Source organism: Drosophila persimilis, unplaced genomic scaffold, assembly GCF_003286085.1.
Source record: "Drosophila persimilis strain 14011-0111.01,24,50 unplaced genomic scaffold, DperRS2 tig00000000-arrow-pilon, whole genome shotgun sequence".
NCBI classification, from domain to species: Eukaryota; Metazoa; Arthropoda; class Insecta; order Diptera; family Drosophilidae; genus Drosophila; species Drosophila persimilis.
In genome coordinates this window covers 17,993,679-18,010,816 of record NW_020825288.1, presented here as the reverse complement: position 1 = coordinate 18,010,816, position 17,138 = coordinate 17,993,679, and the positions used below count along the sequence as shown (strand labels likewise).

Sequence of the window (17,138 nt, the reverse complement as noted above, 5' to 3'; positions counted from 1 at the left end):
TGCAAAATGGAGACCCTCGACGCAAGCGGGTCCATCCAAGATGACTGCCCCAAGTCCTCGTCCTCGTCCTCGTTCTCGTTCTCGTCCTCGTTCCCGTCCTGCTTCTGGGTCTGTTCCCTTTCAACAATGAAGCGTGTAATTACAAGCGTAAACGGCAGCCAAAGACTCGGCGGTGGGTGGTGGCTGGTGGTTGGAGGACCAAAAATCACACGACAAGAGCCATTTTTTGAAAAGGGTTGCCTTGCGACTGAGTAATGCCTGGGTGTGGTGGTGATGGAGGTGCCGCCTTGGGGGTGGTTCAGCTCTACCACCGCCAAGGTGGCACACGTACGTACGCGTCGCAGCGCATAATTACTTTACAAGTTCATTATAAACCATAATAAATCTGCGCAGGGGAGGAGGGAGGAGGCGACTCCAACTTACAATGGAAATGGAAATTTCAACTTTGTCACTTTCTTCGCCCAGAACACCTTCCCCTTTTGGGGCTCACTGGGCCCTTTCCTGGAGCCCTCTCGAGCCGTAAATTCTTTGTCCGAGGGATGAGCGAAACAATGGCAAGTAATTCACTTGCGAAAATGTTATTGATTGCAAAAAAGTGTGGGAACAGTGGGGGAGGACAGCAGCAGCAGCCACTGCGGCACAGAGTCGACCAACTGCATCCCCCCATTGATACAATGGGATGAATGACTGAGCAAAAAGTGTACGACTTACAGATACATACATACGTATTCATGTATGTGTAAGGCTACATATATAAAAGATAGATACAATTTTGAATAGTTGTGTCCTATTTAAGTACGATTTGCCCCACTGTATCTGGGCATTGTTTTTCGTTTTGTTCGATCTGGTGCCACGGCAATTTCAACATAAATCTTTCCAACGACAAACTCGCCTCCTCACACTCTCACACACTCACAAATACACTCATATACGGGTGAGCCGGAGGAGAGGACGCAGTGGACGCGCAGGATTCGGATCCGGAATCGGTGGCGGGAGGGAGAGGGGGAGGGGGCTGCAGTCTCGAAATTAACTGTTAGTTTCACACGTTCGAGCAGGGGAGATGGGGCTTAAAAAAACACCAACAAATACAAAGAGGAAAAGAATTGTTGCTCTTAACTTTCACTTTTTCACAGTAGAAACAACAGACAGAGACAGAGACAGAGAGAGCAAGAGATTGAGAGAGAGAGAGTGAGAAAGAGAAAGAGAAGCTGCCGAGAAGCAGCTGCTGTGACCCCAAAAGACCGAACACAGACCTCAGCCCGATTTCGAACCGAATTGCCAAGGACCAGGACCAGGGCCAGGACCTGGGCCAGGACCAGGACTGGGGCTCTGCCTGCTCTCCGCATGCGACTTGCACAGTCGGACGGACCATAAGTTTGTCGTTCAGTTTGGGGCCAAATAAAAGTAAAAACTTCAAGTGCCAATTATGTGTGAAATTCCGACACTTTTCGCTTGTTTACTTTTATGTGCCCTTAATGAAGTTTCGGCTGCACCCACAGTCAACCCCCCCGCACACCCCTTGCCGCCCATCAGAGTGCCACCTCAGAGCGGGGACTGCGAGCTAATGGGTAATACGAGCTAAGGTGTTGCATGAGATTGGATAAGCGGAGCTTTCCCCTCGTAATTATTAGCCAAAGTTGGGCTCCACTCGAAATTTGACTAAGCGAATATGAGAAAAATTGTATCTTTTATGGAGGCCTTTTCCCAATGAGCAACACTCTGGGATTGCGAATAGAGAGGACATTGAGTTTCAAGTTAAGTCTCAGCCACTCAGCCACTTATTTTCCACTAATTGTAATCAATTTACTGCAAATGCTAAAAGGAGCGCACATTTTAAGGATGAATGTATGCAGTGGCATAGCCTGGGGCTATCCCTCGATTTCGAAGAGGCAATTAAATACAAATTCAAAGCGATTTTCTTGGCCGATAAGGGAGAAGAAAGAGACCGCAGTAAACCAGAGTCGCGAACGAGTGGGCGTGACAGATCAGATGGGCGCACTCGCGTGCAATTAAAAGATACAGATACACGAAATGGCGCTGCAGCCGCCGTCCGATCTGTATCTGGGAGCGGTCCGCTGGCACCCACCCCTCAGACATACTCGTAAACAGTTCCACCCGGAGTCTTATCGGAGCGGCAGCCATTTTCTTCACTCCAAGGCATTTCTTTGCCGGCTATCGGTAGTTAGATTTGACATTTGGCGCTGATTTTTACGAGTTGTGGCCCGTTTTGGGTAAAGTGCGGAAATGTTGCACATTTCCGTTCCCGAGCTGCCATAACTCCAATCGATAATTATCGGGGGCAGCCTGACGTCAGACCAGACCCATCCCATCCACTGAATCGTATCTATCCGGGCGAATTTCTGAGTTGTGCGTTTTTAGTTTTTGTCTAATGAGCTCTGAAATCGAAAATATACGAGTGGCAGCGCATTCCGACTGGCCCGGGGCAGAGCCAACATCGTCGTCCTGCCTGCGATGCTCTCCGCAGATATGAAACAGCTTGACATCGTGCCACTTATTTATTTATTCGATGTCCGCCCGTCCGTCCGTCCGTCCGTCCGTCCGTCCGTCCGTCCGGTTCGGTCCGATCCGAGTCTGCTTTCTGATATCTCTGGCTGTGAATTCTGTGCTTTTGGCTGGACAGAAATCCCCCATCGAACAACTTCATCTTCGTAGTCACGCTCTGTCCGCATCTTCTTCAAATGCCTTTGCTGTGTTTCGTATTTCAACTGTTAAGATTTCGTCTTCGTATCTGTATCTGTATCTGCATCTGTAAATGTATCTGTATCTCTATCGATGCGTTCCGCCAGCTGTCGCTCGTCCGTGGCAGTGTGTGTGCCTGTGCTTGTCCCTCTTTCTGTACGAAACTGAAACTGGAAATGGAAATAGAACTTGAAGCGGAGCCAAAATAGAGTCGTTGATTATTTTAATGATGACGCCGAGGTTAAAGCACGATGAGAAGGCGTTTCACACACACACATACATAAACGGCCCTACATGGTTTGGTTTTGGTCTTTGCAAGTATGGAAATGGCGGGTCGCGCTCAAATTTTTTTGGATCGGCCCCTAGGAAAAAGGGGTACGGCGTAGCAGGGCCATTAATTGAGCTATTAAGATAAACCCACATCAAATGCCGCGTTCAGCTTCGTCGCGCTCTGGCCTAGGCCTGGACTCGGGCTAGGGGTTGGGGTTGGGGTTGGGGTTGGGGTTGGGGTTGGGGCACTGGGTCAGCCGGCTCCCTGCCAGTGTGAACCACCCGAAGTCTGTTCGGTGTGCCAATGATGGCATTATTATACAATTCACATTCAAAATAGAGACAATAAACAGTCAAATGTATTCATTCAAACACAAATTTGGTTTTAGTTGCCATGACAAGGCAGCCAAATTCAATTTGATGGACTGGGAAGAGAGGGAAGACGTCCAGGCTTTCCCCGACATGAAAGGAAAACGTTTGAAGATTACCCTAATTGTTATTTCGTGTTTTTCAATTGGTAGCAATCAATTGGAAGTGCAGCTTTACAACAAGTGATCGATGGGTTTCAACTTTAAAGATGTTCTGTGTATCTGCTTTCATCACGGGTCTCCTCTCGGCTTCTGCTCCCCCAAAACAAGAACAGTCCCAACTAAATTGCTTGCTCGACAGTACATGCCCAGCCATAACTCAGAACCGAGCACCCTGCTCTTCCAGCCACAGAGCAGCTCTCGCTGGGACCCGTCGAGGACCCGTCGAGGACCCGGCTACCTGTTGCAGCGTCAGCTACCGCAGTCGCAGTCGCAGTCGCCGTCGCAGTCGCAATCCTCCTGCCACCGCCGTGGCAATGAATTATTTTAATGACGAGCGGGTCCCTGCGCATGCGCAAGAGAGACGCCGCCATGTCGGGGTAGGGCCGAACTAAACCAGTTTCCCTTTCCCCTTTCCCCTTTCCCTTGCACTGTGCCCGTTCCACTTCTCAGATCATCGGGCGGCCATTGAAAGTTGCGCATGCAAGCCACAATTACCAAAAATCGAACATAAGTCGGGGAAACAAACTGTGCGTGCGGCTTATTCGGTCGGCCTGTTCGTTAAGCCGATTTTATCGGCGATCTGCCAGAAATTTCGCCAACGCGTTGCAACTTTCGGCCCCTTTCGCAGAGTGAGTTTTCGGGGCACAATTATGCTGAAGTACAATTTGGGAGGCTGTACGCGCCACGAATCCGTCGATCAGGTGAGAGGCATTGGGATGTGAACCGATCCCGCATGCCACACATTCCGCACGGCACATCCTTTTGGCTCGCACTGGGAGAGAGCTGGCAGGTGCCACCACCTGCTCCTTGTGGTTGCGGGGATGCAGATGCAGTTGCAGTTGCAGTGTAGTAGGGGTACTCTCCTCCTCCCTTTCGGGTGCGCCAACGAAAAGCAATTAAAAACTGATTGCCCCAGCCTAGGATATTTGAGAAAAATCGAAAGGCCCAATGCTTTGAGGCAGGCTTCGGGCGGCCCACTGCGTGGCCATAAGATACTTTTGGGGGGGGGTTGCCGGGTGGCGCACCACCCCCCCGGTGCGGTGTGAGCCATGTGCACTCCCTAAGCGTGTATCTCAAAATTTGATAGCCACACGCACACACAGTCGCAACTTCAATTGCAATCCGGGCTGCAGTCTGCCGTTTGCCAGTTGCAGATACCTACATACGTACGTACGTACGTACATACGTGTGTGTGTTTATCTGCAGTGTGCGTGTATCTCAAAGATTGCGTCCGTGTTCGTGCTCGCAATTGCAACTCAATTGCGCATTTGCCACCGCAAGCATCAACATCCCGCATAGGCATAGGGGCCATAATCACGTCTGAACACAGATCTAAGGAAGCGGGAAGCACCTTCCGCCAACGCCTTTCCCTCGTTCTCCCTGCGGCCAATTTAATTGACAGATTTAGTGGTCCTCGATTGGCAGTGCGGAAAATTAGTTTTCCGTCTCAACCGACTTTCTGTGGCTTTTGTGCGTCGCCGTAGTCGTCGCCGTCGTCGCATTTAATTGTTTTATGGACACTCCAATCCAGAGGGGTGCAAGTACTACGAGAACATGCATATATTCGCAGATATATGTATGTACATATGTACATATTTATATGTACAGCAGATGCCTATGTATAGCCAAAGCCAGAGAGTGGGTGGGACGTGGGTGTGTGTGCACATCATAGGCAAGGTGAAACACGCCCATGACAAACACGCACGAAAATAGATTTAATTAAATTGCGAATAAAACTCGTGAGGCAGGGGCTGGGTTCGATGGGTTCGATGGGGTGTTAGAGAGACACATATGTGCCAAACGGACCAATTAATCGACTTGCCATTGATTTCTCCTGGTCGGGCCCGAAAAGGGTTTCTCCCAAGTTCTTTCGCCCCTCCTTTTGTTTGCTGGAACGGAACCCTCGAAAAGGGGAATCAATTTCCGGTTGATCCAAGTCTTGGCATACCGAAGATAGATGGATTCCAGTTCCCAGTAATCTCTGCGCATCTAAATTTTGTGCCTTACAGATACCAAGAATAGGTCCTCTGTCGTAACCCCTACAGGAATTCCTGCTAAACGGGTATTCCCCGTGCATCAAGGTGGAGAAGAGCTCTGCGACAGAAATATCACCTCCTATATAGGGCTCTCTCGGACAGGCTCGTGACGATGGCAAGAAATGGAAATAAATTAGAGCAGGAGGAGGAGGAGGAGGAGGATGAGGAGGAGGAGGAGCAATTGGGCGGGAGAAACCGAAAAACAAAATCGAATTAAATATAAGTAGTCTTCCCCACACACACACAAACACAAACACAAGCACATACCACACATGCACTCATACAGATACATCTGTATCTGTGCTTGTATCAGGGTATATAAATAGTTATAATAGAAGCATAGATCACACGTTGTGCCGCATGCAACATGGAGTCGCCGTCACCTGGAGATTTATTGCCGCTGGAAACGCTCCGAACAGGGGTGAGTCAGTCCGAGGGACACACACCCATAGATGGATAGAGAAGGAAGACACAAGGAGCGAGAGGGAGAGAGAGAGAGACGGAGAGAAGCTTCTATCGCTTCGTTTCGTTTGGTTTCGTTTCGTTTCGGTTCAAAGTTCGCTGCAAATGGGAGACACGTAAACTGTCAAAACTTTAAATCCCTCAGGAATTTAAGTTAAAAAATATAACACGTACTGAGGACTCGACACGGGCACAGCTGCTCGCCCAAACGATGACGGAGACGACGACGACGACGACGACGACTACGACAGAACCTTGAAAATGTATCTCCAGAATGGGAAAAGGAAACTCAGGGTGGCCCCACGGAAAACCAACTGGAAAAAATAAATATTCTGGAAAAAGATTTCCACTTCTCTCTGCTGCTCCGACTCCACCATACACCATCCATCCTCATTCCCGTTCACATTCCTTTTTTTCTCTCTCCGTCTAACTCTCCCTCTCTTTGGCTCGTTTAAATTATCTACGGGAAATTTCGCGCCTTTCCATACAAAGTTTTATTGTGCCGCCCCCTCGACCGTACCCAGCCCCACCTCGCACCGCCCCGCCCCGGCCCGACCCCTCACATACCAGCATTTAAATTATGTACTTAGAAATACACAAAAATTTTCGAAAAGTCTACAAAAGAAACTGGCACAGCACAGCACAGCAGGACGCAGATGAAGAAAGAAGCCAAAGAAGCAAAATGAATTTCGCACTTTTTCGCATAATAAATTTTGAAACTTGGCCAGTGCGATGGAAAAAAATCCAAGCGGGAGAGGAGAGGAAAAGCGGAGAAAAGTAGGGGCAAACCAAAGTTTCGAAAAAGTTTTTTTTTTTTTTTTGCATATACGAGTACAAGGCATGGCAGGGCTTCGGGGCGGACATCTGAATAGTCGGCCGACGAGTGACAAATTCCATTTAAAATTGTCGAGCACAGCTCACGTACTCCGCTGCCGGCAGCTCCAGAGTAAGATGAAACTTTTGCTAAAACCTCGGCGTGATGAATACTCCAGGAGGAGTAGCAGCAGCAGTGGAGCGGGAGCGGATTTAAGTTAATCAGCAAACAGGTTTAGGGCTAAATAAATTTATTTATGCGTTCTACGCTTTTCGTATTTCCTTATTGTGTTTTATCTCGATATAAAAAAGACAACTGCTTTGTGGGAGTGGGCGAATGGAAATGATATTATATTTAAAATAAATCTTAAGTAACTGCTAGTATTAACCTAATATACCTTAATCGTATCTACATACCTCTGAGTACCTCTTATACATTATTTTTAGTTCATATCATCTTCAAATCAACATTTTAGCAAACTATGAATGTCCATAAGCCATTTGAACATTATAACTAATGAATAGAGATGAGTTTCGTGCACTGGGTAGTCCGTTTTAGACATATGTACATACACATCACATATCTATACTGTCGTATAACCAATATCTACTGAGAAGCATTCCGACTTGTCACTGGCCAATTTTCTGTCACCTTTAATGGGTGTTTACAATTTTTCACTTTGATGGCTTTATAAATGCGTTCAAAAATGTATCTGCAGATATATAGATACTCGTATACTCGTACATATATACATACATATTATATGGATGATTATTTTCTTTGTTGGATGCTGCCAACTTTATTTTCATATAATTTTTATGGTCTATAAAAATTGTTCGCCATTTATATCACGTAAGTCTGTCGCACACGAACACACACAAGTGCACTCGCCTCACATACATATATTCATATGCAAGTGTAATAATCGGGCTCGTCTGTTTATGTGAGAGTGAAAGATAAATGCGTTTTCACTTTATGACTTTCGTGTCGGCATAAATTTGTTAATACCTTAAGGCCAAATTTATAACATAATAAATGCTCATAATATTTAACTTAACATTGCGCCGAGGCTCAAGCCCAGGCCCAGGCCCAGAATCGGAGAAAGAGACTCGGAATTCAAAATGCGAAAGTTAACATTGCCCTTTCGTCCGTCCTTCGTTTCGTGGCGAGGCGGAAGCGGAGAGTAAATTCTGATAAAATCAGACATGGTCTGGTTCTGCTTTTCCCTCTGATGCAGAGACAGAGGCAGCCATGGATGAATAGGGAGAGTGAGAGTGCGAGTGCGAGTGAGTGCCTTGCAACACACACGAAATTGAGTTATTGCACTGGAAGGCAAATTAAACTTCATAAATATTTAAAATCAGAGATTAAACACGCCAGCACCGACTGCATGTTGATGAGACTCAATGCCTGTCCTCGTCTGACTCAGGTTGCCAATTAAACGGGCATTATCTGGCATAACTGCAGTTTAAGTAGACAACTCTCCCCGACTATACCCCGTTGCCGAATGCTCGCACGTTTCTCCTTTTCACTTTAATGTTGCAGCAATGACAGTCAGCAGCAGCAACATCAGCCTGCCACAGCAGCAAACGATCAATTTAAAGTAACGATCTCGCCAAAGAAACAAAAACTACAAACCACAAACCGCAAGCCGCAAATGCATCTGGCAAATGGCGATACTCGTAAAAATGAAATGTATTTTTTGCAGTTGAGGTTTCTGCCGCTGGAGATCTCCTTTCCTCTCCTTTCCTTTCCTTTCCGCTGGCTGCAATTGCTGGATGTTGCTGCCTACGTCTGCGCTGATGATCGTTTCAATTTGAGTTCGAGGAGGGGAATTTATATTTACGACATTAGCCAAACAACAGCACAAACGTTGAGTAGCTTGTTGCAGTTTTTCAATTTTATTTGATCGATGAAAAAATGTTGTCCGAAAAATGTATAAAGTCGGTTTTTCGACTTACTCATCAACGCACAGCCCAATCGGAAAGGACATACTTCCTTTCGTGATGGAAGCGAGATAGAAAGACTTTGTCAATGTTTTAGTTACATATGTACATACATATGTTCATATATGTAATTCCTTACGAGCCCTACTAACATTCTCCTCAATCTTGTCTAGGTACAAATGGTCTGCGAAGACGCGGCCGACAGACATACACCCGCTACCAGACGCTTGAGCTGGAGAAGGAGTTCCACACGAATCACTATCTGACCCGCAGACGGAGAATCGAGATGGCGCACGCCCTCTGCCTGACGGAGCGACAGATCAAGATCTGGTTCCAGAACAGGCGGATGAAGTTGAAAAAGGAGATACAGGCGATCAAGGAGCTGAACGAGCAGGAGAAGCAGGCGCAGGCGCAAAAGGCTGCGGCGGCAGCAGCCGCGGCGGCGGCCGTCCAAGGCGGACACTTAGACCAGAATTAGGCGGAATTACAAAATACAAATACAAAGCAACTCTATATTGTAACAAAAGAACTATTTACTTAAATGAATAATATTTAAATTGCGATGGTAATGTGCGAATACGAAACTAATCTAAAGGCATTATTTCAAGCGTTTGAGAAGCAACCGAAAATACGTAAAACAAAACTACAAACTAATTAAATAGATTAAGTAAACAAAAGTAGTGGAAGAGCGCAACGCAGGCGGATTACAAACCTACTTAGAAGTAAAACTAAAAAATACAAAATATACGAGAACGAACACAATTTTAATTTAGTTTCAAACAAACAAGAATGGAAATTGATTCGCGGCGTAAGATTATGTTTATAAAAATACATACATACATACATATGTAGAAGGTCTTTCCAAATTCGAACAAACCCCTGCCCCGCCCACCCCTTTGTTGCTTACAGGTATGTTTAAATTATGTTTCGCGAAAATACTCAAAAATACAAAAATAAAAAAAACTACGAATATAAATGTTGAAAGAAAGCATAGTTCTGTTGATATGAATTTTTTGGTAAAAAACAAGTTTTAAACCAATTTAAAGATATGTATGTAACAGAAAGAAGGAAAACAAAACAAAAATGATTGAAAAGCAACCTATTAAAATGTAACTTAAATATAAATAGAATTTGTTAGCAAAGTAAAATATTACGAGAGGGAAACCGAAGTGGAACGTATTGAAGGATACTCGTATGATATTTGAATGTGTATAGTTTGTGCTAATGGAATAAAATAATGCAATTTTAGTTAACTCTGTTTATTTGTAAACGAATTTGTTTAGTTCGCGCCGAAGTTCGACTAAACTGAAGCTGTTTCTTTAAGTAATGTGTAGTGTTTTTAACTCTTAAATTAAATTAATTCCTAATTTTATTATTATGTTTAGTTTAATGACAAAGCGTTGATGAGATTATCCGACAGTAGCCCCGAGAAGGAGGACGACAAATCGTTTGCCCTGGCAAACGAAAATAAATTATTGGTTTTGAAAAAATCTAAAAAACAAAGAGAAAACGAATTAATTATTGTGTTATTATTATTTTTATTTTTATTTTTATTTTAGCTATACCATCTTGTTTTTCTCCATTTGTTTCTCTCGTCTCTGGATAGAGCATAGAAACAGAGACCAGAGACCAGAGACCAGAATATTTGAGAAATAGTAGTTCGCGAGCTCGCTTTGTTTTCCCGCTCGCATGCGAAATTGCTTTTGATCTCGTTCCGTTAATTGATCGTAAGTTGTATGCTAAAGAGAGATATGATACCCGTGACCCCATACCCATACCCATACCCATACCCATACCGATAAGGATAACGGTACCGTTCCCGATACCAATATATAGTTTAGTTGATTCAACGAGCTGTGCTCGAACCAAGCCACAAGATACATCTAACCCGACGTGTATCGAGTCTTTCTTCGTCTTTCAGTTCAGTTCGGGAACTTATCCCCAATTTATTGAGGGTTATCCCTCAAGAAAGAAAACCCACACAAGATGTATACGTAATTAGAGCCTAAGATTCGAATATAGATATACACATATGCAGATCTTGATATACATATATACATATATATACATTTATGTATTTACGTGGAAATCAAGTATAAATGGACAAACAATAAGAGAGAAAATATCTGCGGAACGGAAACAGATGCAAATACGTAACTAAGAAATAAGTTAAATGTTATAGATTTTAGATGCAAAGGCAGCGGCAGCGGCAAAGGCCAACGCCAACGCCAACGAGGATGCAACCGAAATACGTTGATGTATACATACACTGAAACAAAAAATTAAAAGAAGAGCAGCGTGGATCGAGAGGGTATTCCATTCCCCGCCACCGTAAACCCCAGAATAGACGCTAAAATACAATACTTACAGATTTAAATGTGGATTAACTTAGTAACAGATATACGTAAATAGTAACAGTACAGTACAATATCTAGTACTACCCCCCTACCAACTACTTAAAAATGTAATAATACCACGTACTAAAGTGCGTAATTTCTAGTGGCTTTTACTTTAATCTCCGACCCGCAGACAGACGGAGGCCGAAGAGATATTTGAGATACTTCTTCTCCTCAATATGTATTTCCGTCAGACCTATCTACAACTTCTTTGCCGTTACATTTTCTACTTGAACTCTACTTCCCCATCCCCCCGCATAAGGGGGGTCCAGATCTCCGATCACTCGGGCCCCGCCAACACTCCGTTTATACTTAACCTACTCGTATGTAACTCTAATTTAAAGCCATTCTATGCTAGCTCCGTAAGTTGTAAATTATCAATATAAAATATACGTATAAAAGAACAAACACAAAACAAACAGCAACCAGTGAGAATGTGGAAATGAAACAAATAAATTAAACAAAACGATTTAAACCATTTTTGATTCAATTTTGGATTTTGGACTTCCAGCTGAAGCTGAAGCTGGAAATCGCTGTGCCCGAAATGTGTTAATCAAATGCACTGGAAAGACTTTGTTGATCATTTATCTGAAAATTATCTCTTTAAATACATATATGTATATGTACATATGTATCAATGTGCGTTCTATTATTCACTTTCTCTGAACATACCATCTAAACGGAGGGTCCCTTTTCGCCAAATTCTTCGCATCTTCAATACGTACATACATATGTATCTTCCACGTTTTGGAGTGAGGAGCAACCAATTACACTAGGCAACAAAATTGAAAATAGAATTTCCGCTTCGAACAAAACCGTTTCTCTAATAATTAGAGTTGCCAGATCTAGTGCAATACATCAGTGTTATGAGTCTCTCCATATTTACGGTATATTTTGAAAATGAGGCGGTATGCTTCGGTATATTTCTGAGGGTCGGACGGTATATTTTATTGATAAATCCGCGGTCACACTGCCCACTACTCCGCCCTGCCTCAGCCCCCTGAAGACGAATTCTTTAGAGGATGGGGGTGGAACAGCTGGTTCGGACACCGGCGTTTCAGGATTCTGGCGTCTGGTGCGTCTGTGCCGTGTGGAATGGGGCCTGCTCCACCTCTGCCTGTACATGTGCCTGCCGCCTTCCTGCTGTTCTCGCGCCAGTACAGCGAGGGGATACCCTTCAGGATGTGGGCGATGCGTACGCCCTAAACGTGTCGGTGGCGGAGCGGTGCATCTACTGGACTGACCAGCCACATCCACTGGTCCGTCTCATCGAGGTCGCCCGCCTGGATGGCAGCTGTCGGCGCGTCCTCTTGTGGAAAGGTTTGTAGTAGCCGCGTTCCCTGGTCCTCGAGCCGCGTCGCGGGGGTACATGTACATGAGCAGACTCCATACGCCGCGCCACAATGGACGGATCCAACCAGCAACCATGGCCGGGAGTTTATATTCGACCAGGAGACGAGACGAACTGGTTGGCTGCTAGGACTACGTGTACTGGAGCGACTGGAGCACCGGGGACATTGATCAAGACGGGCCAGAGCCGCAGCCTGGCCAAGGACGTGACCTGCATCCCCCAGCTACGACGGACTGCCCGAATGTGCCGCTGCCCAGGTGAAGCTCTCTCGCCTATTCAGCTGTGTTCTAAAACGTTTCCTCTTTTAGCTTCTTGGGCGAACTCGCAGAAGCCTCGAAACATTGCCGTGCATGCCACGAAGGCGAGGCGTCTGCTCTTCTCGACAGATGTCGGCAGCCATCAGGCCATCATTCGGGCCCGAGTCGATGGCAATGAGCGTATGGAGCTGGAAGGAGGAGTCACTGTGCTGACCCTGGACCAACAGTTATACCATGCGTATCAAAGTTATAGACATCAATGGGAAGAACAAGTAAGCTACCATATTGGACACCTCTGGACACATATGAAATCTCCTGTTCTCTCTCTACAGAAAAACCTTTGCTTCCATGCATATCCTGCAGGTGAACAACATTACTGCCTAGGGGGGATTTGTGTACTACTGCTGGACGACAAGACCGGACTGCAGAGGATCACTGTTAACGGAGAGCGTCGTTCCGTAGAGCTGCAGCGTCTGTCGCATTTCACGGACATCTGGGTCGTGTGGACACCGGATGCAGTCACGCAGTACTCACGACGACTGCTCGTGCCCCAAGCATCTGATGCTAATGGAAGATAATTTTAAGTGGCGGGAGTAGTGAAATGAGCAACGACTGTATATCCGCCTCCTGGCGCTGTGACGAAAGGACTGCCCGACGGATCAGTTAAGCTGACAGTCAGCCGAGGGCAGCGACAAGGCTCTGATCTGCGATGGTACCACCTGTGACAACTGTGACAATGTCCATGAGGCCGACTGCTGCAAGCAGCCAGGAGAGTTTCAGTGTCCCATCAACCAGGTGAGTGGAAAGACACGATATCTGCCCAAATTCCTAAACTAACAATATCCTACTCCACCTTCCCACCTTCTACTAACTACTTCCTTGGATGTTTCTCCCAAAGATTTCTTTCGTGCTACAAGAAAACCTTTGTTTATGGAAAATCCAATAAAAACGAGTATTTAAATTAAGCCAATCAAGTAGAAAATTGATTCATCAATTGTATAGAATTATTTGGGCATGGCTAAATGTTCTATATAGCTGGTAATATTCCTTACCAGTTGTCTGTTATATCGCCATGTATCTTTGAGGTTATATGCAAACTTACTCATTTCTTAAGAGACTGGAACTAAAGCCGCAACTGTTGTATCAAATTCAATCTAGCTGCTCTTCACACTAAAATCAAGTCCGATCTGACGCTCTTTAAGCTTCAAGATTATTTTAAGAGTATTCATCATATTATAAGATTCAGCTAAAACGTATATTGAGTCAGTTCGATTTGTGAGCTCGGTCGGATTCGTTCAATGTTCGGTAGCGAGTGCTGTCCGATGGATTTAATATCAACACGCATTTAAGCCAAACATAAAGACACACTTGTAGGGAGTAGCGATTGTTATGTACTTATGTACATATGTCCGTGTGCTTCATTGACACTCCATAGAAATCAGCTTCAAAACGGAAAGAATGAAGCTTAAATTATATTTATCGAATTTATTGTACTTATGGGCGGTAGTGACGTTAAGGTCCAGAGCAAGTGAGTAAAGTTCGAAATGATAATAGGAACCATACGAAAATAAACATATACTATGTACAGAATATTCACAATGTATGCTACGTATAGTACACAATTCACGCTCACAGCTTTATTTACTCTCTGAGCACGTCTTCCAGCATGTTGATGCACGATGCTAAAACAAGATTTGAGGCGGTTCATCTTGAGATCTCTCGTATTATTTCCATACAAAATCTCTCTCTCTCTCCCTGCTTGTATTATTCTAAGAGAGATAAAACAGTATGCTGAAACTGTGTTCGGATTGAGTGGTGTCGGAAATAAACTAAACGAGGGGGAACGTTGTGAGTTGCTGCGGACGCCGCACTGATAGGGACGGACAAACAGACAGGGCTCAATCGACCGGCTATTGATGCTGATCAAGAATATACATATATACTTTATGGGGTCGGAAACGATTCCTTCTGGACGTTACACACATCCATTTTCTACTCATTTTGAGTATCGGGTATAAAAATAAATATGCAAAACATTTAATCAAACACTTGATGCAGGGACAGCATAAAACTAACTAACTAGAACTCGACTAGCGAAATCCAAAAAAAAATTAATGGAGTACATTTGGATTTCTGAGATCTGAAGGGCAACATATTAAGCAAAGCAAGGTTCTGACAAGAGCCGAATACTATCGTTGGTACAATTTTTTAACAATTTTTAATTACAGTAAACGCTCAATGTTCGACTTCCCAGTTTGCGTGCGAAAATGGCGGTTGCATTTCGCAATTCGACGTTTGCAACGGCGTGAAGAACTGCCCCGACGGATCGGACGAAACCCCGCTGACGTGTATCTCCCAGCGGCAGCACTGTTTGAAGCCCTACTTCCAGTGCAGCTACGGCGCTTGTGTCATAGGAACAGCCGGATGCAACGGAGTCAAAGATTGCGCAGATGGCTCCGATGAAACGGTTTTGCGCTGTGGCAACGAGGACGATTTGCGACAGTTCGACCGCCGTTCACAGGGTAATTGTCAGTGAGTAGAAGACTAGTAGTAGAAGAGGCCGCAATCGGTAATTTTACTCAATTATCAAATCTTGCAGAGACGACGAGATCAAATGCCCATCTGGCATATGCCTAGACAAAAGCAGGTCTCTCTGTGACGGCAAGGACGACTGCGGAGACGGCACCGGCTTCGACGAGTCGGTGGATTTGTGCGGGCACCTGGAGTGCCCGGGCTACTCCTTCAAGTGTGGCACCGGCGGCTGTATTTCGGGAGCCCTGAGTTGTAATGGACAGAACGATTGCTTCGATGGCTCGGACGAAGCCCCACTCCTGTGCAACACTACCAAGAAGGTGACTTCACCTACCCCCGTCGTCATACCGCTGGAGCAACTAGGCTGTTCCTTGCCGCTGGAAGATGAACGCCCAATTCTAAAGGATCACTACGATCGTGTTCTCCTTCCGCCGATCACCAGTGGCACGGTCCGCTTCTCCTGCCAACCCGGCTACATATTAGAGGGCCTCGAAATAAGTCACTGCGCTAACAGACAGTGGAGTTCTGAGACAGTGCCGAAGTGCGTGAGTGAGTAGATCCCTAGATCCCCACCCTGCCGATATCAACTCTTAAAGCCTTCTCCGCTTTTCCCTGCAGAATACTGTGATTCCAAGGGCGAGTTCGATGGGTATTCCACCAAGGCCATATGCACATCCGCTGGACAGAACGTCGACTGCAGTCAGCGCTATCATCCGCCAGGCACTGAGGTCAAGTTTGTATGTGCCACCGGCTTCCAGACTCGCCGCACCACTCTCCCGGATATGAAGTGCATGAAAGGGGGGTACTGGAATCGCCAACGGCAACGCTGCGACCAGGAGTGTGGCCAGATAGCCACGCCAACCAAGAGCTTCTCGGCCAACGGGTACACCATCAACAACACTGTGGTCCCGTGGCATGTGGGCCTCTACGTTTGGCACACTGAGAAGAGCTATAGCTTCATGTGTGGCGGTTCGCTGCTGACGCCGGACCTGGTGATCACTGCTGCCCACTGCGTGTACGATGAAACGGTACGGCGGGCCTACAGCTATGACACGTTCCGCGTAATAGCAGCGAAATTTTATCGGAACTACAAGAATACTACCAGCGATGAGCGCTGGCAGGACGTGCGGGACATCATTATAGCGCCGTACGTACAGTTCAGACAAGCTCTCGCAGATGGTTTATTACCATAATGTTTATTACAGTGGCTACAAGGGCAGGACGAACAACTACTTCAACGATCTAGCCTTGCTAGTTCTGGTCGAGCCCTTCGAGTTCAGCCACGTCATTCGGCCGATCTGCGTCCATTTCTCAGAGTTTGCCGAGAAGGAGACCATTAATAACGATGTACAGGGCAAATTCGCTGGCTGGAGCATCGAGGATAAGCGCGAGCTGCAGTTTGTGCCGGCAGTGTCCAAGATGAACTCCGTGTGCCTGCAAAATTTCCCAGACATTCAATCGGACAAATTTTGCATCTTCACACAGGGCAAGTCGCTGGCGTGTCGGGGCGATAGTGGCGGTGGATTCACCGCCGTCCGCCAGTCCTACGCTTTCTCCCGAGACACTTCCCGCCATTTCCTGTACGGTATCATCAGCAACGCACCCAATGCAGATCAGTGCGCCCACAGTCTGACTATACTGACCAACATACAGCACTTTAATAAAATAATAACCACTGCAATCGAAAATAGCATAAATACCAGATCCTGAGCGCAGAGTTCTCAGCTGTGACCTAGACTAGAGTATATCCAAGGCTGGATATTTATATATATACATATCTACGATTATTTTGTTTAAGATTCAAATAAAACGAATTAGAACCGATGCAAGAGTTAGCCGTGCAA

General features: G+C 45.7%; 3 protein-coding genes across 5 annotated transcripts in view; all 3 read left to right on the top strand.

Annotated features, from left to right (window-relative positions):
* The window catches only part of LOC6588258 (homeotic protein ultrabithorax), a 78,876-nt gene extending 68,793 nt beyond the window's left edge, over positions 1–10,083 (top strand). For 2 of the 3 annotated variants that reach the window (XM_002014126.2, XM_026995412.1), the window contains exon 4: positions 8,932–10,083. In XM_002014126.2, coding sequence (XP_002014162.1) covers positions 8,932–9,236 — 305 coding nt within the window. In that variant the 3' untranslated portion in view covers positions 9,237–10,083. The remainder of the gene's footprint in view (positions 1–8,931) is intronic. The other variant, XM_026995413.1, reaches the window with a different exon arrangement.
* A 2,070-nt stretch (positions 10,084–12,153) lies between these two features.
* On the top strand, positions 12,154–13,727 carry LOC6588375. The gene is made up of 4 exons (XM_026989123.1): positions 12,154–12,762; positions 12,814–13,034; positions 13,095–13,557; positions 13,661–13,727. Exons 1-3 carry the CDS (start codon positions 12,558–12,560, stop codon positions 13,338–13,340), a joined length of 672 nt encoding a protein of 223 aa, XP_026844924.1. The 5' UTR covers positions 12,154–12,557; the 3' UTR covers positions 13,341–13,557; positions 13,661–13,727.
* A 319-nt stretch (positions 13,728–14,046) lies between these two features.
* Positions 14,047–17,129, top strand: LOC6588483 (modular serine protease). Its single transcript, XM_002014124.2, has 5 exons — positions 14,047–14,290; positions 14,991–15,294; positions 15,362–15,843; positions 15,913–16,441; positions 16,500–17,129. Exons 1-5 carry the CDS (start codon positions 14,221–14,223, stop codon positions 17,002–17,004), a joined length of 1,890 nt encoding a protein of 629 aa, XP_002014160.1. The 5' UTR covers positions 14,047–14,220; the 3' UTR covers positions 17,005–17,129.
* Positions 17,130–17,138: the final 9 nt, after the last annotated feature.